The 25,744-nt window shown below is 52.1% G+C and overlaps 1 protein-coding gene across 2 annotated transcripts; it reads left to right on the top strand.

The window, feature by feature from the left end:
- Positions 1-1,373: 1,373 nt before the first annotated feature.
- On the top strand, positions 1,374-25,744 carry LOC147086674 (ras-related protein Rab-7a-like). 2 transcript variants are annotated; one of them, XM_085978803.1, is made up of 6 exons: positions 1,374-1,531; positions 2,968-3,051; positions 4,517-4,643; positions 7,763-7,981; positions 21,801-21,926; positions 24,166-25,744. In XM_085978803.1, exons 2-6 carry the CDS (start codon positions 2,999-3,001, stop codon positions 24,253-24,255), a joined length of 615 nt encoding a protein of 204 aa, XP_085834929.1. In that variant the 5' UTR covers positions 1,374-1,531; positions 2,968-2,998; the 3' UTR covers positions 24,256-25,744. The 2 variants fall into 2 exon arrangements, with proteins under 2 accessions (XP_085834929.1, XP_085834928.1); XM_085978802.1 differs by having other exon boundaries at positions 1,374-1,573.

Genomic DNA, 25,744 nt, shown 5'->3' with positions numbered 1-25,744 from the left:
CGCTTGATTGGCACCCCATCCACCACCTTAAACATTCACTCCCTCCACCACCGGCGCACTGTGGCTGCAGTGTGTACCATCTACAAGATGCACTGCAGCAACTCGCCAAAGCTCCTTCAACAGCACCTCCCAAACCCGCGACCTCTACCACTTAGAAGGACAAGGGCAGCAGACGCATGGGAACATCACCACCTACAAGTTCCCCTCCAAGCCACACACCATCCTGACTTGGACCTGTATCGCCGTTCCTTCACTGTCGCTGGGCCGAAATCCTGGAACTCCCTTCCTAACAGCATTGTGGGTGTACCTGCACCATATGGACTGCAGCGGTTCAAGAAGGCGGCTCACCACCATCTTCTCAAGGGCAATTAGGGATGGGCACTAAATGCAGGCCTAGCCAGCCAGCGACGCCCACATCCCATCAATGAATAAAAAAAAATGTAGATTATCAGGCCCTGGGGATTTATCGGCCTTTAGTCCCATCAATTTCCCTAACACCATTTCCCTACAAATACTGATTTCTTTCAGTTCCTCCCTTTCATCAGACCCTATGTTCCCCGACATCTCTGGGAGGTTATTTGTGTCCTCCTTTGTGAAGACAGAACGTATTACTACATTAAAGTCCACATCACGGAAGACCTCTCCTGGTCCCTCATTACCTCCTCTCTGGTGAAGAAGGCCCAGCAGCGCCTATATTTCCTAAGGAGGCTGAAGGGATGTAACCTGTCACCCCTGATCCTCTCTAACTTTTACCGCTGCACTATAGAGAGCATCCTGACAAACCGTATCACAGTGTGGTATGGCAGCTGTAGCTACTATAACCGGAAAGCCCTGCAGCGGGTAGTCAAAACTGCCCAACGCATTACCGGCACCCGCCTACCAACCATAGAGCACATATACCAGAAACGCTGTCTATGGAGGTCACGGTCCATCATCAAAGACCCTACCCACCCCAGCCACAGTCTGTTCGCCCTCCTGCCATCTGGGAGACGCTACAGATGCATTCGCACCCGTACGACCAGATTTAGGAACAGCTTCTTTCCCAGGGCTGTCATCCTACTGAACTCCACAAATAAACTCTAAAGCCTGCTCATCTGCCAATGCACTTTATTATGGTTATGTTTATGTTAATGTATTACAAGCCAAATGTATGTTGAATGTTTAAATGTCTTAATCTAAATGTACACTCTCGGGAGCCGCAAGCCTACATTTCGTTGTACTGCACTTGTGCACTAACAATGACAATAAAAGTTGATTATTATCGTTAAAGGCGCTATACAAATGCAAGTTGTGACTGCTGGAGAGAAAGGAATGAGCATTAATTGGTCAATCCCTGAATTGGAGACTATTTAGACACAATTGCCCAGGCTCAAGCTTTCAATTCCCAGCCGCCCGCCCCCTCCGAACCAAACTCCACCTGAAAGTGACTAGACCCGGAAGTGACCAAGCTTTCTTGAAACTTTTTAAGCAGAAACAGAAAGTATTGCAAGAGTTTCAACAACAACATCTCTCAACGCCGGGAACGGCAGGGGTAAGAAGAGTTGCAAGCGGTTCTACCACCTCTCTGATCAAGGTCTATTTTACAAACTTTCTTTTAAAGTTTTAAGTTGAAAAAAGTTTGCAAATTTCTCGACAAAAAGTTGCTCACGTTACTGCCGAAGCAATTTCCTGCTTTCTGCTGGCTCAGTTTTGGTTTTAGCTGATTTTAAGTGAAAATGTCTTTTAATCAATAAATAAATAAATAGATATCTAACCGCGGTTGGGTGCTGTCTGGGATCACGAGGTGTGTGTGTGTGTGGAGCTGGTTGGAAGCGGCGTTAATTCAGTATTGGAAGAATGCAGATTTAAGGTGGACCCACAGAAGAAACTTGAATAGATTCTGCACTCCAATTCTGCAGAAGGCGAACATTTGCATTAGCCGATTTGTAAATGAGTGCGGCCAATATTAATATGCAAAAACTAGGCAGTCTGCAACTGTTATTGCAGTTGGCAAATATGTAAAGGTTAACTTGCAATTATATAAATCTAATTAGAGTGTAAATGGCTGAGGCGCTTATTGTGTGCAATGCACGTTGTTTCAAGAATGCAGATCAGCCCAGTGTCTCGGAGAGTGTGGGGAAACACCCCCATTATTTAAGAGATTTAGCATGTTGAACAAGAGTCTCCTGCTCTAACCCCTCGCCCAAATCCCACCTTCCCCACTTGAACAGTCGGAGGGGCGGTGCTGAGGGAGCGCCGCACTGTCGGAGGGGCGGTGCTGAGGGAGCGCCGCACTGTCGGAGGGGCGGTGCTGAGGGAGCGCCGCACTGTCGGAGGGGCGGTGCTGAGGGAGCGCCGCGCTGTCGGAGGGGCGGTGCTGAGGGAGCGCCGCGCTGTCGGAGGGGCGGTGCTGAGGGAGCGCCGCGCTGTCGGAGGGGCGGTGCTGAGGGAGCGCCGCGCTGTCGGAGGGGCGGTGCTGAGGGCGCGCCGCGCTGTCGGAGGGGGGGGGGGCTGTCTTTCGGGATAAGATGTTAAACCGAGGCCCCGTCTGCGCTCTCGGGTGGATGTAACAGATCCCATGGCACTATTTTGCAGAGCAGGGGAGTTATCCCCGGTGTCCTGGGGCCAATATTCATCCCTCAGTCAACATCAGTAAAACAGATGATCTGGTCATTATCACATTGCTGTTTGTGGGAGCTTGCTGTGCGCAGATTGGCTGCCGCATTTCCTGCATTACAACAGTGACCACTTTTCATAAGTACTTGATTGGCTGTGAAGCGCTTTGGGATGTCCTGAGGTGGTGAAAGGTGCTGGAGAGACGCGAGTCGGGGCACATTCTTGGAACGTCCCTTTCCGTTACCAATAAATGTGTTCTGTGGGTAAATATGGCAACCATTTTTTGCGCACAGCAAGATCCCACAAACAGCCAGAGACGTGAAGGAGCGGTTGCGTTAGACCCAGTAACACGCGGCCTGTGTCCTGTTTCAGGCGTTCGATATCGCAGCTTCCAAGGAAAAGGATGTCTATGAGGAAGAGAATCCACCTGAAGGTCGTTCTCCTGGGAAACTCTGGGTAGGAACTGTTCCACAGGGGAGGGGAACCTGATTTTTTTTTTTTTTTTTTCCCCCCCTGGGCCATTTCTCTCGCTGGGTCTCTCTCTGCACGGGCAGTCTTCAGTTGCTCGCACATACCCTGCGGCCGGGGAACGTGCATCGGGGATGGGCAAGAGGCCAGCATTGGAGGAGCGCAGAGATCTCGAAGTGGGGCTGGAGGAGGTCGCGGAGTGGGGCTGGAGGAGGTCGCAGAGATGGGGAGGGAGAGGGCGAGGAATATGAACACCAGGATGAGAATTTTAAAATCGGGCCGATTATTAATGAGTTGGATGAAGGGACAGAGTGTAATGTAGCCAAATTTGCTGATGATACAAAGATAGGTGGAAAAGCAAGTTGTGAGGAGGACACAGAGTCTGCAAGGTGATATAGACAGGCTAAGTGAGTGGGCAAAAATTTGGCAGATGGAGTATAATCTGGGAAAATGTGAGGTTATCCACTTTGGTCAGAAAAGTAAAAAATAAATTATTATTTAAATGGAGACTACAGAGGGATCGGGGTGTCCTTGTACATGAAACACAAAAAGTTAGCATGCAGGTACAGCAAGTGATTGGGAAGGCAAATGGAATGTTGGCCTTTATTTCGAGGGGGTTGGGGTATAAAAGCAGGGCGTTGGTGAGACCACACCTGGAGTACTGCGTACAGTTTTGGTCTCCTTATTTAAGGAAGGATATACTTGCATTGGAGGCAGTTCAGAGAAGGTTCACGAGGTTAATTCCAGAGATGAGGGGGTTTGACTTATGAGGAAAGGTTGAGCAGGTTGGGCCTATACTCATTGGAGTTTAGAAGAATGAGAGGGGATCTTATTAAAACACAAGATTCTGAGGGGGATTGACAGGGTAGATGCTGAGAGGCTGTTTCCCCTAGTGGGGGTATCCGGAACGAGGGGGCATAGACTCTCAATAAGGGGTCGCCCATTTAAATCGGAAATGAGGAGGAATTTCTTCTGAGGGTCGTAAATCTTTGGAATTCTCTGCCCCAGAGAGCTGTGGAGGCTGGGTCATTGAATATATTTAAGGTGGAGATAGACAGATTTTTGAACGATAAGGGGGTCGAGGGTTATGGGGAGCGGGTGGCGAAGTGGAGTTGAGGCCAAGATCAGATCAGCCACGAACTTATTGAATGGCGGAGCAGGCTCGGGGCCGAATGGCCGACTCCTGCTCCTATTTCTGATGGAGCCGATGTAGGTCAGCGAGCACTGGGGGGGGGTGATGGGTGAACGGGACTTGCTGCGAGTTCTGACACGGGGGCAGCGGAGTTTGGGATGAGCTGGTGTCTATGGAAGGTGGAAGATGGCGAGGACAGCGGTGAGGATCGGGTGGTGGGGGGGGCGGCGCTGGCTGATTCGGAGGCTCGGCCTGTGGCAGGGGTGGGGGGTGCGACACGAGCTCGGTAACGCCTTCCCCTCGTCTCTCACTATGTTTCAGAGTGGGGAAATCGGCCCTGATGAGCCAATACGTAAACAAGCATTACAGCAATCTGTACAAAGCGACGATCGGAGCGGATTTCCTCACCAGGGACGTCACTGTGGACGGAAAGAACGTCACCTTGCAGGTCAGTGACTCGGAGAAACCAGCTCTTACCTCCCCCACCCCTTGCTTTTTCTTATTGCCTCGTAGGTGAGCAGGTCAAGTGAGTGACGCCGAGAAGCCAAAGTATGGGAGAAAATTCTGCAAATATGCATGCATCTTTATTTATTTTTATTTATTTATTTATTATTTTTTTTTAAAGAGTTCTTTCTCGGGATGTGGGCCTCGCTGGCGATTGTTGTCGGAGAGCGTGGTGCGCCGCCCTCGCGTGGTTTTTCGATTCGACTGAGCGAGGCGGCTTCACCGGGGCAGTTCCAAGCCAACTGTGTCCGGTGGTGTACCGCAGGGATCGGTGCCGGGTCCCTTTGCTGTTTGTAGTGAACATTAATGATTTAGATATGAATGTAGGAGGTATGATCAGTAAGTTCGCAGGTGACACGGAAATTGGTGGAGTGGTAAATAGCGAGGAGGGAAGCCTCAGGCTACAGGACGATATAGACGGGACGGTTAGATGGGCAGAACAGTGGCAAATGGAATTTAACCCTGAAAAGTGGGAGGTGATGCATTTTGGGAGGACTAACAAGGCAAGGGAATACACAATGAATGGTAGGACCCTAGGAAGGACAGAGGATCAGAGGGACTTTGGTGTGCATGTACATAGATCCCTGAAGGCAGCAGGACAGGTAGATAAGGTCGTTAAAAAGGCATATGGGATACTTGCCTTCATTAGCCGAGGCATAGAATATAAGAGCAGGGCGGTTATGATGGAGCTGTACAAAACGCTAGTTAGGCCACAGCTGGAGTACTGTGTGCAGTTCTGGTCGCCACACTATAGGAAGGATGTGATTGCATTGGAGAGAGTGCAGAGGAGATTCAGAGGGTGTTACCTGGGCTGGAGCGCTTCAGCTATGAAGAGAGACTGGACGGGATGGGGTTGTTTTCCTTGGAGCAGAGAAGGCTGAGGGGGGACCTGATTGAGGTGTACAAAATTATGAGGGGCATAGATAGGGTAGATAGAAAGGAACTTTTCCCTTAGTAGAGGGGTCAATAACCAGGGGGCATAGTTTCACGGTAAGGGGCAGGAGGTTTAGAGGGGATTTGAGGAAAAACTTTTTCACCCAGAGGGTGGTTGGAATCTGGAACTCACTGCCTGAAAGGGTGGTAGAGGCAGGAACCCTCACAACATTCAAGAAGCATTTAGATGAGCACTTGAAACGCCACAGCATACAAGGCTATGGACCAAGTGCTGGAAAACGGGATTAGAATAGACGGGGCTTGATGGCCGGCGCGGACACGATTGGGCCGAAGCGCCTCTTTCTGTGCTGCATAACTCTATGACAACTACATTGCTGTGGGTCTGGAGTCACATATCGGCCAGACCGGGTCAGGACGGCAGATTTCCTTCCCTAAAGGACATTAGTAAACCAGATGGGTTTTTACGACATTTATCCAGCACCTTTTTAATACAGTAAAATGTCCCAAGGAGCGATTATCAAACAAAATTTGACACCGAGCCACATAAGGAGATATTAAGACAAGTGACCAAAAGCTCGGTCAAAGAGGTCAGTTTTAAGGAACATCTTTAAAGGCGGAGAGGTTTAGGGAGGGAATTCCAGAGCTCGGGGCCCAGGCGGCTGAAGGCACGGCCGCCAATGGCGGAGCGATGGAAATCGGGGGATGTGCAAGAGGCCGGAATTGGAGGAGCGCAGAGATCTGGGAGGGTTGCAGGGCTGGAGGAGGTTAGAGATAGGGAGAGGGCGAGGAGGTCACGGAGGGATTTGAATTTTAAATGGGAAGGCTGATATGCGACCTGATAGAGATCTTTAAGATTGTGAAGGGTTTCGATCGGGTAGACGTAGAGAAGATGTTTCCACTTGTGGGGGAGACCAGAACTAGAGGCCATCAATATAAGAGAGTCACGAATAAATCCAATCGGGAATTCAGGAGAAACTTCTTCACCCAGAGAGTGGTGAGAATGTGGAACTCACTACCACAGGGAGCGGTCGAGGCGAATAGCAGAGATGCCTTTAAGGGGAAGCTGGATAAACACACGGGAGAAAGGAATAGAAGGAGATGGTAATGGGGTGAGATGAAGAGGGCTGGGAGGAGGCTCGAGTGGAGCAGAAACACTGTCAGAGTAGATGGGCCGAATGGCCTGATTCTGTGCTGTACAGGAGTAAGGATGTCTTGCTGCAGTTGTACAGGGCCTTGGTGAGACCACACCTTGAGTATTGTGTGCAGTTTTGGTCGCCTTATCTGAGGAAGGATGTTCTTGCCATGGAGGGAGTGCAGCGAAGGTTCACCAGACTGATACCTGGGATGGCAGGAATGACGTATGAGGAGAGATTGGGTCGATTGGGCTTATACTCACTGGAGTTTAGAAGAATGAGAGGGGATCTCATTGAAACTTATAAAATTCTAACAGGACTGGACAGACTAGATGCAGGAAGGATGTTCCTGATGGCGGGGGAGTCCAGAACCAGGGGTCACAGTCTAAGGATAAGGGGTAAGCCATTTAGGACAGAGATGAGGAATTTCTTCACCCAGAGAGTGGTGAACCTGTGGAATTCTCTACCACAGAAGGCAGTAGAGGCCAATTCATTAAATATATTGAAGAAGGAGTTAGATATATTTCTTAAGGCTAAAGGGATATGGGGAGAAGGCAGGGACAGGGTACTCAGTTTGGATGATCAGCCATGATCTCATTGAATGGCGGAGCAGGCTCGAGGGGCCGAATGGCCTACTCCTGCTCCTATGCGCCTGCTGCCCTTGTCCTTCTAGGTGGAAGAGGTGGCGGGTTTGAGGTGTTGCTGAAGAAGCCTTGGCGAGTTGCTGTAGTGCATCTTGTAGATGGTCCACACTGCAGCCACGGTGGTGGAGGGAGTGAATGATTAAAGTGGTGGACGGGGTGCTGACCTATTTCTTAAGGCTAAAGGGATATGGGGAGAAAGCAGGTTCAGGGAACTGAATTTGGATGATCAGCCATGATCTCATTGACTGGCGTAGCAGGCTCGAGGGGCTGAATGGCCTACTCCTGCTCATATCTTCTATGTTACATTCTGTGTCAGTGCAGGGCGGCGAGCTCGGTGAGTGAAGGGGACCCGGCGGGGGCCTGGGATTGAAGTCTTGCTCTTTCCCCCGCAGGTGTGGGACACAGCCGGGACTGAGCGTTTCCAGTCGCTAGGGTCGGTGCTGTACAGGGGGACGGACTGCTGCATCCTAGTCTTCGACGTGACCTCGGTTCCCTCCTTCCGAGCGCTGGAGGGCTGGCGGCAGGAGTTTGTGCTGCAGGCCGCGCCCAGGGACCCGGACGCCTTCCCCTTTGTGGTCGTGGGCAACAAGACGGACCTGAGGGAGCGGGAGGTGAGAAGTGAAGTCCCACCACGAACGACTTTCGCGATTCCATTCTTATTTTCTTGTTGTCTTCTTTCGTGTTTCTTCAGCACCCCCTGACCTGAATCAGTCATTCATGAACGAAAGACTTATGAAATAATACTGAGCGGCCTACGGGTGGCGCTGTCCAAGGGAGAGTATAAATACTCAGGCACGGGCCCAGCTTGCTCAGGACATTCATTAACAGGAACTAGTGAAGGACACAACTAGACCTCCATGTTGTAAAACAGTTGATTTAAAGCTTTAACGCTTAGACCGAGTGCCTAGTAGTTTTCTTGCGTCACCCCCCACAACCAAACCCGAAAGGCTCCGACTCCTCCAGTAGCGCACTTGACTCGAATGTGACGTTGGCTAATCAACTGCAGTGGCGGCGCAGCGGAGCCCGATTTGGCCCGGGGCTTTGCTCCTCCCAGTCTCTCGCCGCTCAGAACCCATCTCCGACGGGGCGCTCTCCAATCCGAAGCGGACTTTGCATTTCCCCACCTCGAACGCCGATCGGCCATTGTTCACTGTTGCCAAGTCCGGTTGAAAGTATTTCTGGAGGTTTCTGCGCATGGCCTCCTGCCTCCGGCCGCCCCCCCTCAGTAAAACATCCCTTTTTCCCCTTATTTTCAGCCATTGATTTCGGTCCCCGCCACAAACTCCGTTCCCGAGCCACCGACTCCATCCCTCTCCCTAACATCTGTCTGAGGCTGAACCACACTGTTCGCAACCTTGGGGTCATATTTGACCCTGAAATGAGCTTCCGACCACATATCCACAGCATAACACAGACTGCCTACTCCCACCTCCGTAACATCGCCCGTCTCCGCCCTTGCCTCAGCTCATCCGCTGCTGAAACCCTCATCCCTGCCTTTGTTACCTCCAGACTCGACTATTCCAACGCACTCCTGGCCGGCCTCCCACATTCCACCCTATGCAAACTTAAGCTCATCCAAAACTCGGCTGCCCCGTGTCCTAACTCACACCCAGTCCCATTCACCCATCACCCCCTGTGCTCACTGCCCCGTGTCCTAACTCACACCCAGTCCCGTTCGCCCATCACCCCCTGTGCTCACTGCCCCGTGTCCTAACTCACACCCAGTCCCATTCACCCATCACCCCCTGTGCTCACTGCCCCGTGTCCTAACTCGCACCCAGTCTCGTTCACCCATCACCCCGTGCTCACTGCCCCGTGTCCTAACTCACACCCAGTCCCGTTCACCCATCACCCCCTGTGCTCACTGCCCCGTGTCCTAACTCGCACCCAGTCTCGTTCACCCATCACCCCCTGTGCTCACTGCCCCGTGTCCTAACTCACACCCAGTCCCGTTCACCCATCACCCCGTGCTCACTGCCCCGTGTCCTAACTCACACCCAGTCCCATTCACCCATCACCCCCTGTGCTCACTGCCCCGTGTCCTAACTCGCACCCAGTCCCGTTCACCCATCACCCCCTGTGCTCACTGCCCCGTGTCCTAACTCGCACCCAGTCCCGTTCACCCATCACCCCGTGTGCTCACTGCCCCGTGTCCTAACTCACACCCAGTCCCGTTCACCCATCACCCCCTGTGCTCACTGCCCCGTGTCCTAACTCACACCCAGTCCCGTTCACCCATCACCGGCTGTGCTCACTGCCCCGTGTCCTAACTCACACCCAGTCCCGTTCGCCCATCACCCCCTGTGCTCACTGCCCCGTGTCCTAACTCACACCCAGTCCCGTTCACCCATCACCCCCTGTGCTCACTGCCCCGTGTCCTAACTCGCACCCAGTCCCGTTCACCCATCACCCCCTGTGCTCACTGCCCCGTGTCCTAACTCGCACCCAGTCCCGTTCACCCATCACCCCCTGTGCTCACTGCCCCGTGTCCTAACTCACACCCAGTCCCGTTCACCCATCACCGGCTGTGCTCACTGCCCCGTGTCCTAACTCACACCCAGTCCCGTTCACCCATCACCCCCTGTGCTCACTGCCCCGTGTCCTAACTCACACCCAGTCCCGTTCACCCATCACCCCCTGTGCTCACTGCCCCGTGTCCTAACTCACACCCAGTCCCGTTCACCCATCACCCCCTGTGCTCACTGCCCCGTGTCCTAACTCACACCCAGTCCCGTTCACCATCACCCCCCCCCCCCGTGCTCACTGCCCCGTGTCCTAACTCGCACCCAGTCCCGTTCACCCATCATCCCCTGTGCTCACTGCCCCGTGTCCTAACTCACACCCAGTCCCGTTCACCCATCACCCCCTGTGCTCACTGCCCCGTGTCCTAACTCACACCCAGTCCCGTTCACCCATCACCCCGTGCTCACTGCCCCGTGTCCTAACTCACACCCAGTCCCGTTCACCCATCACCCCCTGTGCTCACTGCCCCGTGTCCTAACTCGCACCCAGTCCCGTTCACCCATCACCCCCTGTGCTCACTGCCCCGTGTCCTAACTCGCACCCAGTCCCGTTCACCCATCACCCCCTGTGCTCACTGCCCCGTGTCCCAACTCACACCCAGTCCCGTTCACCCATCACCCCCTGTGCTCACTGCCCTGTGTCCTAACTCACACCCAGTCCCGTTCACCCATCACCCCCTGTGCTCGCTGACCTACACTGGCTCCCGGTTAAGCAGCGCCTCGATTTCAAAATTCTCATCCTTGTTTTCAAATCCCTCCATGGCCTCGCCCCTATCTCCCTATCTCTGTAACCTCCTCCAGCCTCACAACCCTCCGAGATCTCTGTAACCTCCTCCAGCCCCTACACCCCTCCCTATCTCTGTAACCTCCTCCAGCCCCTACACCCCTCCCTATCTCTGAAACCTCCTCCAGCCCCTACACCCCTCCCTATCCCTGTAACTTCCTCCAGCCCTTACACCCCTCCCTATCTCTGTAACCTCCTCCAGCCCCTACAACCCTCCCTATCTCTAACCTCCTCCAGCCCCTACAACCCTCCCTATCTCTGTAATCTCCTCCAGCCCCTACAACCCTCCCTATCTCTGTAACCTCCTCCAGCCCCTACAACCCTCCCTATCTCTGTAACCTCCTCCAGCCCCTACAACCCTCCCTATCTCTGTAACCTCCTCCAGCCCCGACAACCCTCCCTATCACTGTAACCTCCTCCAGCCCCTACAACCCTCCCTATCTCTGTAACCTCCTCCAGCCCCTACAACCCTCCCTATCTCTGTAACCTCCTCCAGCCCCTACAACCCTCCCTATCACTGTAACCTCCTCCAGCCCCTACAACCCTCCCTATCTGTAACCTCCTCCAACCCCTACAACACTCCCTATCTCTGTAACCTCCTCCAGCCCCTACAACCCTCCCTATCTCTGTAACCTCCTCCAGCCCCTACAACCCTCCCTATCTCTGTAACCTCCTCCAGCCCCTACAACCCTCCCTATCTCTGTAACCTCCTCCAGCCCCACAACCCTCCGAGATCTCTGCGCTCCTCCAACTCTGCCCTCTTGCACATCCCCCGATTTCCATCGCTCCACCATTGGCGGCTGTGCCTTCAGCCGCCTGGGCCCTAAGTTCTGGAATTCCCTCCCTAAACCTCTCCGCCTCTCTCCTCCTTTAAGACGCTACTTAAAACCGACCTCTTTGACCCAGCTTTTGCTCACCTGCCCTAATATCTCCTTATGTGGCTCGGTGTCAAATATGTTTGATAATCGTTCCCGTGAAGCGCCCTGGGACGTTTTACTATGTTAAAGGGGCCGGATAAATGCAAATTGTTGCTGTTATCTCCAATATTTTTATAATTAATAAATGAAAGCGTTCAAAGAAATTAAATAAAACACGTTGTTTTAACGGCCCTACGATTAATCTTCAGTTCCTGGAGACTCCAAGGCAATCCTGGGGGGTTGGTGACTGCTGGACCGAATTTTTCCCCACTCTGTCTTAATCTATCTTTGGCCCTTTGTGATTTCCTGCTCCCGTCCACACAACTTACTGTGTTCCTGCTCCCGTCCACACAACTTACTGTGTTCCTGCTCCTGTCCACACAACTTACTGTGTTCCTGCTCCTGTCCACAACTTACTGTGTTCCTGCTCCCGTCCACACAACTTACTGTGTTCCTGCTCCTGTCCACAACTTACTGTGTTCCTGCTCCCGTCCACACAACTTACTGTGTTCCTGCTCCTGTCCACACAACTTACTGTGTTCCTGCTCCCGTCCACACAACTTACTCTGTTCCTGCTCCTGTCCACACAACTTACTGTGTTCCTGCTCCTGTCCACACAACTTACTGTGTTCCTGCTCCTGTCCACACAACTTACTGTGTTCCTGCTCCTGTCCACACAACTTACTGTGTTCCTGCTCCCGTCCACACAACTTACTGTGTTCCTGCTCCCGTCCACACAACTTACTGTGTTCCTGCTCCCGTCCACACAACTTACTGTGTTCCTGCTCCCGTCCACACAACTTACTGTGTTCCTGCTCCCGTCCACACAACTTACTGTGTTCCTGCTCCCGTCCACACAACTTACTGTGTTCCTGCTCCTGTCCACACAACTTACTGTGTTCCTGCTCCTGTCCACAACTTACTCTGTTCCTGCTCCCGTCCACACAACTTACTGTGTTCCTGCTCCTGTCCACACAACTGTTCCTGCTCCCGTCCACACAACTTACTGTGTTCCTGCTCCTGTCCACACAACTTAGTGTGTTCCTGCTCCCGTCCACACAACTTACTGTGTTCCTGCTCCTGTCCACACAACTTACTGTGTTCCTGCTCCTGTCCACACAACTTAATGTGTTCCTGCTCCTGTCCACACAACTTACTGTGTTCCTGCTCCTGTCCACACAACTGTTCCTGCTCCCGTCCACACAACTTACTGTGTTCCTGCTCCTGTCCACACAACTTAGTGTGTTCCTGCTCCCGTCCACACAACTTACTGTGTTCCTGCTCCTGTCCACACAACTTACTGTGTTCCTGCTCCTGTCCACACAACTTACTCTGTTCCTGCTCCTGTCCACACAACTTACTGTGTTCCTGCTCCTGTCCACACAACTTACTGTGTTCCTGCTCCTGTCCACACAACTTACTGTGTTCCTGCTCCTGTCCACACAACTTACTCTGTTCCTGCTCCTGTCCACACAACTTATTGTGTTCCTGCTCCCGTCCACACAACTTACTGTGTTCCTGCTCCTGTCCACAACTTACTGTGTTCCTGCTCCCGTCCACACAACTTACTCTGTTCCTGCTCCTGTCCACACAACTTATTGTGTTCCTGCTCCCGTCCACACAACTTACTGTGTTCCTGCTCCTGTCCACAACTTACTGTGTTCCTGCTCCCGTCCACACAACTTACTGTGTTCCTGCTCCTGTCCACAACTTACTGTGTTCCTGCTCCTGTCCACACAACTTACTGTGTTCCTGCTCCTGTCCACACAACTTACTGTGTTCCTGCTCCCTTCCACGCAACAGTGTTCCTGCTCCTGTCCACACAACTTACTGTGTTCCTGCTCCTGTCCACACAACTTACTCTGTTCCTGCTCCTGTCCACACAACTTACTGTGTTCCTGCTCCCGTCCACACAACTTACTGTGTTCCTGCTCCTGTCCACACAACTTACTGTGTTCCTGCTCCTGTCCACACAACTTACTGTGTTCCTGCTCCCTTCCACGCAACTGTGTTCCTGCTCATGTCCACACAACTTACTGTGTTCCTGCTCCTGTCCACACAACTTACTGTGTTCCTGCTCCCGTCCACACAACTTACTGTGTTCCTGCTCCTGTCCACACAACTTACTGTGTTCCTGCTCCTGTCCACACAACTTACTGTGTTCCTGCTCCCGTCCACACAACTTACTGTGTTCCTGCTCCTGTCCACAACTTAGTCTGTTCCTGCTCCCGTCCACACAACTTACTGTGTTCCTGCTCCCGTCCACACAACTGTTCCTGCTCCTGTCCACACAACTTACTGTGTTCCTGCTCCTGTCCACACAACTGTTCCTGCTCCTGTCCACACAACTTATTGTGTTCCTGCTCCTGTCCACACAACTTACTGTGTTCCTGCTGCTGTCCACACAACTTACTGTGTTCCTGCTCCTGTCCACACAACTGTTCCTGCTCCTGTCCACACAACTTATTGTGTTCCTGCTGCTGTCCACACAACTTACTGTGTTCCTGCTCCTGTCCACACAACTGTTCCTGCTCCTGTCCACACAACTTATTGTGTTCCTGCTCCTGTCCACACAACTTACTGTGTTCCTGCTCCTGTCCACACAACTTACTGTGTTCCTGCTCCTGTCCACACAACTTACTGTGTTCCTGCTCCCGTCCACACAACTTACTGTGTTCCTGCTCCTGTCCACAACTTACTCTGTTCCTGCTCCTGTCCACACAACTTACTGTGTTCCTGCTCCCGTCCACACAACTTACTGTGTTCCTGCTCCTGTCCACACAACTTACTGTGTTCCTGCTCCCGTCCACACAACTTACTGTGTTCCTGCTCCTGTCCACAACTTACTCTGTTCCTGCTCCCGTCCACACAACTTACTGTGTTCCTGCTCCTGTCCACACAACTGTTCCTGCTCCTGTCCACACAACTTACTGTGTTCCTGCTCCCTTCCACACAACTTACTGTGTTCCTGCTCCCTTCCACGCAACAGTGTTCCTGCTCCTGTCCACACAACTGTTCCTGCTCCTGTCCACACAACTTACTGTGTTCCTGCTCCTGTCCACAACTTACTGTGTTCCTGCTCCTGTCCACAACTTACTGTGTTCCTGCTCCCGTCCACACAACTTACTGTGTTCCTGCTCCTGTCCACACAACTTATTGTGTTCCTGCTCCCGTCCACACAACTTACTCTGTTCCTGCTCCCGTCCACACAACTTACTGTGTTCCTGCTCCTGTCCACACAACTGTTCCTGCTCCTGTCCACACAACTTACTGTGTTCCTGCTCCCTTCCACACAACTTACTGTGTTCCTGCTCCCTTCCACGCAACAGTGTTCCTGCTCCTGTCCACACAACTGTTCCTGCTCCTGTCCACACAACTTACTGTGTTCCTGCTCCTGTCCACAACTTACTGTGTTCCTGCTCCTGTCCACAACTTACTGTGTTCCTGCTCCCGTCCACACAACTTACTGTGTTCCTGCTCCTGTCCACACAACTTAGTGTTCCTGCTCCCGTCCACACAACTTACTGTGTTCCTGCTCCTGTCCACACAACTTACTGTGTTCCTGCTCCTGTCCACAACTTACTGTGTTCCTGCTCCTGTCCACACAACTTACTGTGTTCCTGCTCCTGTCCACACAACTTACTGTGTTCCTGCTCCTGTCCACACAACTTACTGTGTTCCTGCTCCCTTCCACGCAACAGTGTTCCTGCTCCCGTCCACACAACTTACTGTGTTCCTGCTCCCGTCCACACAACTTACTGTGTTCCTGCTCCTGTCCACAACTTACTGTGTTCCTGCTCCTGTCCACACAACTTACTGTGTTCCTGCTCCTGTCCACACAACTTACTGTGTTCCTGCTCCTGTCCACACAACTTACTGTGTTCCTGCTCCTGTCCACACAACTTACTGTGTTCCTGCTCCCGTCCACACAACTTACTGTGTTCCTGCTCCTGTCCACAACTTACTGTGTTCCTGCTCCTGTCCACACAACTTACTGTGTTCCTGCTCCTGTCCACACAACTTACTGTGTTCCTGCTCCTGTCCACACAACTTACTGTGTTCCTGCTCCTGTCCACACAACTTACTGTGTTCCTGCTCCTGTCCACACAACTTACTCTGTTCCTGCTCCCGTCCACACAACTTACTGTGTTCCTGCTCCCGTCCACACAACTTACTGTGTTCCTGCTCCTGTCCACAACTTACTGTGTTCCTGCTCCTGTCCACACAACTTACTGTGTTCCTGCTCCTGTCCACACAACTTACTGTGTTCCTGCTCCTGTCCACGCAACTTACTGTGTTCCTGCTCCTGTCCACACAACTTACTGTGTTCCTGCTCCTGTCTACACAACTTACTGTGTTCCTGCTCCTGTCTACACAACTTACTGTGTTCCTGCTCCTGTCCACAACTTACTGTGTTCCTGCTCCTGTCCACAACTTACTGTGTTCCTGCTCCTGTCCACACAACTTACTGTGTTCCTGCTCCCGTCCACACAACTTACTGTGTTCCTGCTCCCGTCCACACAACTTACTGTGTTCCTGCTCCCGTCCACACAACTTACTGTGTTCCTGCTCCCGTCCACACAACTTACTGTGTTCCTGCTCCCGTCCACACAACTTACTGTGTTCCTGCTCCTGTCCACACAACTTAGTGTGTTCCTGCTCCTGTCCACGCAACTTAGTGTGTTCCTGCTCCTATCCACAACTTACTGTGTTCCTGCTCCTGTCCACACAACTTACTGTGTTCCTGTCCACACAACTTACTGTGTTCCTGCTCCTGTCCACACAACTTACTGTGTTCCTGCTCCTGTCCACAACTTACTGTGTTCCTGCTCCTGTCCACACAACTTACTGTGTTCCTGCTCCCGTCCACACAACTTACTGTGTTCCTGCTCCTGTCCACAACTTACTGTGTTCCTGCTCCTGTCCACACAACTTACTGTGTTCCTGCTCCTGTCCACACAACTTACTGTGTTCCTGCTGCTGTCCACAACTTACTCTGTTCCTGCTCCCGTCCACACAACTTACTGTGTTCCTGCTCCCGTCCACACAACTTACTGTGTTCCTGCTCCTGTCCACACAACTGTTCCTGCTGCTGTCCACAACTTACTCTGTTCCTGCTCCTGTCCACACAACTTACTGTGTTCCTGCTCCCGTCCACACAACTTACTGTGTTCCTGCTCCCGTCCACACAACTTACTGTGTTCCTGCTCCTGTCCACAACTTACTGTGTTCCTGCTCCTGTCCACACAACTTACTGTGTTCCTGCTCCTGTCCACACAACTTACTGTGTTCCTGCTCCTGTCCACACAACTTACTGTGTTCCTGCTGCTGTCCACACAACTTACTGTGTTCCTGCTCCTGTCCACAACTTACTGTGTTCCTGCTCCTGTCCACTCAACTTACTGTGTTCCTGCTCCTGTCCACACAACTTACTGTGTTCCTGCTCCTGTCCACAACTTACTGTGTTCCTGCTCCTGTCCACTCAACTTACTGTGTTCCTGCTCCTGTCCACACAACTTACTGTGTTCCTGCTCCTGTCCACACAACTTACTGTGTTCCTGCTCCCGTCCACACAACTTACTGTGTTCCTGCTCCCGTCCACACAACTTACTGTGTTCCTGCTCCCGTCCACACAACTTACTGTGTTCCTGCTCCTGTCCACACAACTTACTCTGTTCCTGCTCCTGTCCACACAACTTACTGTGTTCCTGCTCCTGTCCACACAACTTACTGTGTTCCTGCTCCTGTCCACACAACTTACTGTGTTCCTGCTCCTGTCCACGCAACTTACTGTGTTCCTGCTCCTATCCACAACTTACTGTGTTCCTGCTCCTGTCCACACAACTTACTGTGTTCCTGTCCACACAACTTACTGTGTTCCTGCTCTTGTCCACACAACTTACTGTGTTCCTGCTCCTGTCCACAACTTACTGTGTTCCTGCTCCTGTCCACAACTTACTGTGTTCCTGCTCCTGTCCACACAACTTACTGTGTTCCTGCTCCCGTCCACACAACTTACTGTGTTCCTGCTCCTGTCCACAACTTACTGTGTTCCTGCTCCTGTCCACACAACTTATTGTGTTCCTGCTGCTGTCCACACAACTTACTGTGTTCCTGCTCCTGTCCACACAACTGTTCCTGCTCCTGTCCACACAACTTATTGTGTTCCTGCTCCTGTCCACACAACTTACTGTGTTCCTGCTCCTGTCCACACAACTTACTGTGTTCCTGCTCCTGTCCACACAACTGTTCCTGCTCCTGTCCACACAACTTACTGTGTTCCTGCTCCTGTCCACACAACTTACTGTGTTCCTGCTCCTGTCCACACAACTTACCGTGTTCCTGCTCCTGTCCACACAACTTACTGTGTTCCTGCTCCTGTCCACACAACTTACTGTGTTCCTGCTCCCGTCCACAACTTACTGTGTTCCTGCTCCTGTCCACACAACTTACTGTGTTCCTGCTCCCGTCCACACAACTTACTGTGTTCCTGCTCCTGTCCACAACTTACTGTGTTCCTGCTCCCGTCCACACAACTTACTGTGTTCCTGCTCCTGTCCACACAACTTACTGTGTTCCTGCTCCTGTCCACACAACTTAGTGTGTTCCTGCTCCCGTCCACACAACTTACTGTGTTCCTGCTCCTGTCCACACAACTTACTGTGTTCCTGCTCCTGTCCACACAACTTACTGTGTTCCTGCTCCTGTCCACACAACTTACTGTGTTCCTGCTCCCGTCCACACAACTTACTGTGTTCCTGCTCCTGTCCACAACTTACTGTGTTCCTGCTCCTGTCCACAACTTACTGTGTTCCTGCTCCTGTCCACAACTTACTGTGTTCCTGCTCCTGTCCACAACTTACTGTGTTCCTGCTCCTGTCCACACAACTTACCGTGTTCCTGCTCCCGTCCACACAACTTACTGTGTTCCTGCTCCCGTCCACACAACTTACTGTGTTCCTGCTCCCGTCCACACAACTTACTGTGTTCCTGCTCCTGTCCACACAACTTACTGTGTTCCTGCTCCTGTCCACACAACTTACTGTGTTCCTGTCCACACAACTTACTGTGTTCCTGCTCCTGTCCACACAACTTACTGTGTTCCTGCTCCTGTCCACACAACTTACTGTGTTCCTGCTCCTGTCCACAACTTACTGTGTTCCTGCTCCTGTCCACACAACTTACTCTGTTCCTGCTCCCGTCCACACAACTTACTGTGTTCCTGCTCCCGTCCACACAACTTACTGTGTTCCTGCTCCTGTCCACACAACTGTTCCTGCTCCTGTCCACACAACTTAATGTGTTCCTGCTCCTGTCCACACAACTTACTGTGTTCCTGCTCCCGTCCACACAACTTACTGTGTTCCTGCTCCTGTCCACACAACTGTTCCTGCTCCTGTCCACACAACTTACTGTGTTCCTGCTCCTGTCCACACAACTTACTGTGTTCCTGCTCCTGTCCACACAACTTACTCTGTTCCTGCTCCCGTCCACACAACTTACTGTGTTCCTGCTCCCGTCCACACAACTTACTGTGTTCCTGCTCCTGTCCACAACTTACTGTGTTCCTGCTCCTGTCCACAACTTACTGTGTTCCTGCTCCTGTCCACACAACTTACTGTGTTCCTGCTCCTGTCCACACAACTTACTGTGTTCCTGCTCCTGTCCACACAACTTACTGTGTTCCTGCTCCTGTCCACAACTTACTGTGTTCCTGCAATGTCCACAACTTACTGTGTTCCTGCTCCTGTCCACAACTTACTGTGTTCCTGCTCCTGTCCACACAACTTACTGTGTTCCTGCTCCCGTCCACACAACTTACTGTGTTCCTGCTCCCGTCCACACAACTTACTGTGTTCCTGCTCCTGTCCACACAACTTACTGTGTTCCTGCTCCTGTCCACAACTTACTCTGTTCCTGCTCCCGTCCACACAACTTACTGTGTTCCTGCTCCTGTCCACACAACTTACTGTGTTCCTGCTCCCGTCCACACAACTTACTGTGTTCCTGCTCCCGTCCACACAACTTACTGTGTTCCTGCTCCTGTCCACAACTTACTGTGTTCCTGCTCCTGTCCACAACTTACTGTGTTCCTGCTCCTGTCCACACAACTTACTGTGTTCCTGCTCCTGTCCACACAACTTACTGTGTTCCTGCTCCTGTCCACACAACTTACTGTGTTCCTGCTCCTGTCCACACAACTTACTGTGTTCCTGCTCCTGTCCACAACTTACTGTGTTCCTGCTCCTGTCCACTCAACTTACTGTGTTCCTGCTCCTGTCCACACAACTTACTGTGTTCCTGCTTCTGTCCACAACTTACTGTGTTCCTGCTCCTGTCCACACAACTTGCTGTGTTCCTGCTCCTGTCCACACAACTTACTGTGTTCCTGCTCCTGTCCACACAACTTACTGTGTTCCTGCTCCTGTCCACAACTTACTGTGTTCCTGCTCCTGTCCACACAACTTACTGTGTTCCTGCTCCTGTCCACACAACTTACTGTGTTCCTGCTCCTGTCCACACAACTTACTGTGTTCCTGCTCCTGTCCACACAACTTACTGTGTTCCTGCTCCTGTCCACACAACTTACTGTGTTCCTGCTCCTGTCCACAACTTACTGTGTTCCTGCTCCCGTCCACACAACTTACTGTGTTCCTGCTCCTGTCCACACAACTTACTGTGTTCCTGCTCCTGTCCACAACTTACTGTGTTCCTGCTCCTGTCCACACAACTTACTGTGTTCCTGCTCCTGTCCACAACTTACTGTGTTCCTGCTCCTGTCCACACAACTTACTGTGTTCCTGCTCCTGTCCACACAACTGTTCCTGCTCCTGTCCACACAACTTACTGTGTTCCTGCTCCTGTCCACAACTTACTGTGTTCCTGTTCCTGCTCCTGTCCACACAACTTACTGTGTTCCTGCTCCCGTCCACACAACTTACTGTGTTCCTGCTCCTGTCCACAACTTACTGTGTTCCTGCTCCTGTCCACACAACTTACTGTGTTCCTGCTCCTGTCCACACAACTTACTGTGCCTCCTAGCTTGGCATAATTTGGATATACATAGAGAATTAGGAGCAGGAGTCGGCCATTCGGCCCCTCGAGCCTGCTCCGCCATTCAATGAGATCAGGGCTGATCTGATCTTGGCCTCAACCCCACTTCCCTGCCCGCTCCCCATAACCCTCGACACCCTTATCGTTCAAACATCTGTCCATCTCCACTTTAAATATATTCAATGACCCAGCCTCCACAGCTCTCTGGGGAAGAGAATTCCACAGACTTACGACCCTCTGAGTGAAGAAATTCTTCCTCATCTCCATCTTAAAAGGGCGACCCCTTATCCTGAAACTATGCCCCCTAGTTCTAGATTCCCCCACGAGGGGAAACATCCTCTCGGCATCTACCCTGTCGAGCCCCCTCAGAATCTTATGTTTCGATAAGATCACCTCTCATTCTTCTAAACTCCAATGAGTATAGGCCCAGCCTGCTCAACCTTTCTTCATAAGTCAAATCCCTCATCTCAGGAATTAACCTCGTGAACCTTCTCTGAACTGCCTCCAATGCAAGTATATCCCTCCTTTTTAAATAAGGAGACCAAAACTGTACGCAGTACTCCAGGTGTGGTCTCACCAACGCCCTGTACAGTTGTAACAGGACTTCCCTACTTTTATACTCCATTCCCTTTGCAATAAAGGCCAACATTCCATTTGCCTTCCTAATCACTTGCTGTACCTGCATGCCTAATCACTTGCTGTACCTGCATGCTAACTTTTTGTGTTTCATGTACGAGGACCCCCCCCCCCCCCCCCCCCCCCAGATCCCTTCCTCCAAGTCATTCTAGCGAAAAGCTGAGGCCCCAGTGCAGATCCACAGGGAAACATCACTGGTGTGGGGACCGAGTCTCAGACACACAGAGCAGGAAAGGCCGAGGCTCCATCCCCGGCCTGTGCTGAGTGAGCCGGCCCCAGCCAAGTTGGCGATGGCTCCGCTCTGAGGCTCTCCTCCATGCCTACCATGACCCAGCCAGATGGTCCCTTGGGTGAGGGACGGTGGCCGTGGAACCGTAACCCCCCACCCCGTGTAGAGTCAGGACCGTCGGGAGATGAAGGGGGGCGGGCGGGGGGGGGGGGGGGCAGAATTCACCGGGATCTGTTTCTGTTCTCGCCAGCAACGAGTTGGCTAATCGTCGCCGTCTGTTCTCCGCAGGTCAGCACCAAGCTAGCGGAGGACTGGTGCAAATCCCGCAAGTTGGCATACTTGGAGACCAGCGCAAAGGAGGCCGTGAACGTGGAGGAGGCTTTTCGAGCTGGCGTGCAGGCGGCGCTGAAGCAGGTGGAACAGAGTGGGGCGAATCCAGGCCGGACTGGAGAATTTGTGGGCGGGGGGGGGCGGTGGAGAAAGGGTTGGCAGATTTCCCCCTCCGAGCCACAAGGGAGGGATTAGCGGGAAGATGAACCATCCCGAGTTCCTGCTCCTAATCGCTAACCCACTGGTCACACTCCACCCTCCCCGGGTGAGCGTGAACTGGACTGGGCTCCGAGGCGATGCCCTCGGAGGTCGAATATCCCGCCCGAGCGCCGCCGCCACTCCGCTCGTTCCTAAAGAATGGTCGTGGAGCGATGTACCGGAGGGCGGGAATCGGGGCCGGTGTCCTCAGAAGAGAAGGGGGAGAAAATGTTGAGATGAGTTATGTGGTGTATTTGGACTTTCGGAAGGCTTTCAATAAGGTCGCACATAAGAGATTAGCGTGTAAAGTTAAAGCACATGGGATTGGGGGTAAGGTACTGACTTGGATAGAGAACTGGTTGGCAGACAAAGCAAAGAGTTGGAATAAACGGCTGTTTTTCCAAGTGACAGGCAGTGACTAGTGGGGTACCGCAGGGATCGGTCCTAGGACCCCAGCTATTCACAATATATATTAATGATCTAGGCAAGGGAACTAGATGCAATATCTCCAAGTTTGCAGACGACACAAAGCTGGGTGGGCGTGTGTGCTGTGAGGAGGATGCTGAGAAATCCCAGTATGATTTGGACAGGTTGGGTGATTGGGCAGATGCAGTATAATGTGGATAAATGCGAGGTTATCCACTTTGGTGGCAAAAACAGGAAGGCAGATTATTATCTGAACGGTCATAGATTGGGAAAAGGGGAAGTGCAACGAGACCTGGGTGTCCTTGTGCACCAGTCGCTGAAGGTAAGCATGCAGGTGCAGCAGGCGGTTAAGAAGGCAAATGGTATGTTGGCCTTCGTAGCGAGAGGATTCGAGTACAGGAACAAGGATGTCTTGCTGCAGTTGTACAGGGCCTTGGTGAGACCCCACCTTGAGTATTGTGTGAGGTTTTGGTCGCCTTATCTGAGGAAGGATGTTCTTGCCATGGAGGGAGTGCAGCGAAGATTCACCAGGCTGATACCTGGGATGGCAGGAATGACGTATGAGGAGAGATTGGGTCGATTGGGCTTATACTCGCTGGAGTTTAGAAGAATGAGAGGGGATCTCATTGAAACTTATAAAATTCTAACAGGACTAGACAGACTAGATGCAGGAAGGATGTTCCCGATGGTCGGGGAGTCCAGAACCAGGGGTCACAGTCTAAGGATAAGGGGTAAGCCATTTAGGACAGAGATGAGGAGGAATTTCTTCACCCAGAGTGGTGAACCTGTGGAATTCTCTACCACAGAAGGCAGTTGAGGCCAATTCATAAATATATTCAAGGAGTTGGATATATTTCTTAAGGCTAAAGGGATCAAGGGATATGGGGAGAAGGCAGGGACAGGGGACTGAATTTGGATGATCAGCCATGATCGCATTGAATGGTGGAGCAGGCTCGAGGGGCCGAATGGCCGACTCCTGCTCCTATCTTCGATGTTTGAGAGTTGGGGGATTGGATTCTAGTTTTGAGATTTTGGAGCAATTATGTTCAGCTTGTATAGAACCTCTGTTCGAAGTTATGGTTAGCTTGTATAGAAGCTCGGATAGACCACACTTGGAGTATTAGATTTATCCCCAGAATAATGAAAACAGCAATAATGGGGGAGCTCTGGTCTCCATATTACAAAAAGGATCTCGAGGCAATGGAAAAGGTGCAAAAAAGATATGCAAAGATGATCCCAGAACTGAGAGGTTATAACTTATCAGGAAAGTCTGAACAGGCTGGGGCTCCTTTTCTCTAGAAAAGAGAAGGCCGAGGGGTGACCTGATAGAGGCCTTTAAGATGATGAAGGGGGTTCGATAGGGTAGACGTAGAGAAGATGTTTCCACTTATGGGGGTGACCAGAACTAGGGGCCGTCGAGTCGCTAATAAATCCGATCGGGAATTCAGGAGAAACTTCTTTACCCAGAGAGTGGTGAGAATGTGGAACTCGCTACCACAGGGAGTGGTCGAGGCAAATCGCGTAGATACATTTAAGGGGAAGCTGGATAAAAACATGAGGGAGAAAGGAATAGAGGGAGATGTTGATGGGGTGAGATGAAGAGGGGTAGGAGGAGGCTGGTGGGGAGTGTAGACCCGATGGGCTGAATGGCCTGTTTCTGTGCTATTGTAATTGTGTGTCGTGTTGGATTCTCTCTCAGATGAGGAGCGAGGACCAGTACGTGGACCAGCCCGGCCATATCCAGCTCAGCCCGGTTGATGCCAAGCCCCAGGGGCGGTGTGTCTGCTGATCCTGAGCGTCGGTTACCAGCGTCCCTCTTCGACTCCCACCAACCCCCTCTCCCCTCCCCTCAACGGAAGTGCGCCTCAACCGATGGCCGCCGCATTGAGCAAGACAGTCTGGCCTTTCTCTTTTCCTCTGCTCCGCTGGTCAGTTAGCTCCTGAAAGTTCAGCTTGTGTTTTTAAGTGTGACTTCTCCCACCCCACTGTTGTTCTTGGTCGCTTCAGTGTGAGGAAGGTTCCAGGATCTGCTGGAAGAATCCTCTCCCGGCGGAAGGAAAAGGCAGAGGAATCCATTCGCTCGGAGGCCCGTCGCACCTCTGCACACCGCCGGCCAGAAGTCCACCCGCAAGATGGCGACAAGACACGCGATCAAGGAATCGTGAGGGCAGGTCTCCCCTTGGACGAGCCGGGACAATTCACGAGGGAACCTGTACCCTTGGACTAGCCTGGGACAATTCACTAGGAAACCTGTCCCCTTGGACGAGCCTGGGACAATTCACGAGGGAACCTGTCCCCTTGGACTAGCCTGGGACAATTCACGAGGGAACCTGTCCCTTTGGGGGTGTGGGTAGTGTACAAAGTAAATCATGGTAATCCCATTAATGGGGATGTTCCAGGGAGGGGCGTTAAACTGTTCTGGGTCGAGCTGAAGACCTGCCAGGACTTCTGATTGTTCTGTCTGTTGCCTGCACATCGGTTGGGCGATGTTCTTAAATCGCTAATTCAGCAAATATGTGATTGCAGGTCCACTTGGGGCTGAGGCGGGGGTCCCTCACCTGGCTGGGTTGAGGAATGTACTGAGCACAGCAATAAAACCTAAAAACAGATCAATTGGCAAGGATTTGTGCATTAAGCGGGAATTCCATACAACCATGGAGGCATCACGCTAACAGGAAGGGCTTGGGTCCTTGAGTCTCGGCCAATGGGATGAGTTGGGGGGGGGGGGGTCCTTGAGTCTCTACCAATGGGACGAGCTTGGGATCCTTGAGTCTCAGCCAATGGGATGAGCTTGGGGGGTCCTTGAGATCTGCCAATGGGACGAGCTTGGGAATCCTTGAGTCTCGGCCGATGGGATGAGCTTGGGATCCTTGAGTCTCGGCCAATGGGATGAGCTTGGGATCCTTGAGTCTCGGCCAATGGGATGAGCTTGGGATCCTTGAGTCTCGGCCAATGGGATGAGGTGGGGATCGTTGACCGTTTGGGAGTCAATGGGAAGAGGGGGGGTTCAGGTCTACTTGAAGTGAATGGGAAGAGGAGGAAGTGAAACCCAGTGGGAATCCCGAGTTGGAAGGGGGTACGTTGGAATTCCATGCTGGTTTGGGTGTGCGCCCACCTGGAGCCATCTCCGGACATGAGGGGGAAAGAACGCGAGGAAAAATGACGTCTCTGTTGACTCGAGGAAGCTGCACTGTAAATGGCACTGTGTGATTTTATTTACCTGCTCAATGTAAATTATGACTTGGTGACTCCAATAAAACACTAAAGAATGGTTTAAA

Source organism: Somniosus microcephalus, unplaced genomic scaffold (genome assembly GCF_052327205.1).
Source record: "Somniosus microcephalus isolate GS21.2 unplaced genomic scaffold, FLI_Smic_1.0 unresolved_chr7, whole genome shotgun sequence".
NCBI classification, from domain to species: domain Eukaryota; kingdom Metazoa; phylum Chordata; class Chondrichthyes; order Squaliformes; family Somniosidae; genus Somniosus; species Somniosus microcephalus.
The sequence above is the reverse complement of the archived record's forward strand: the minus strand, read 5'-3'. Positions and strand labels throughout refer to the sequence as shown.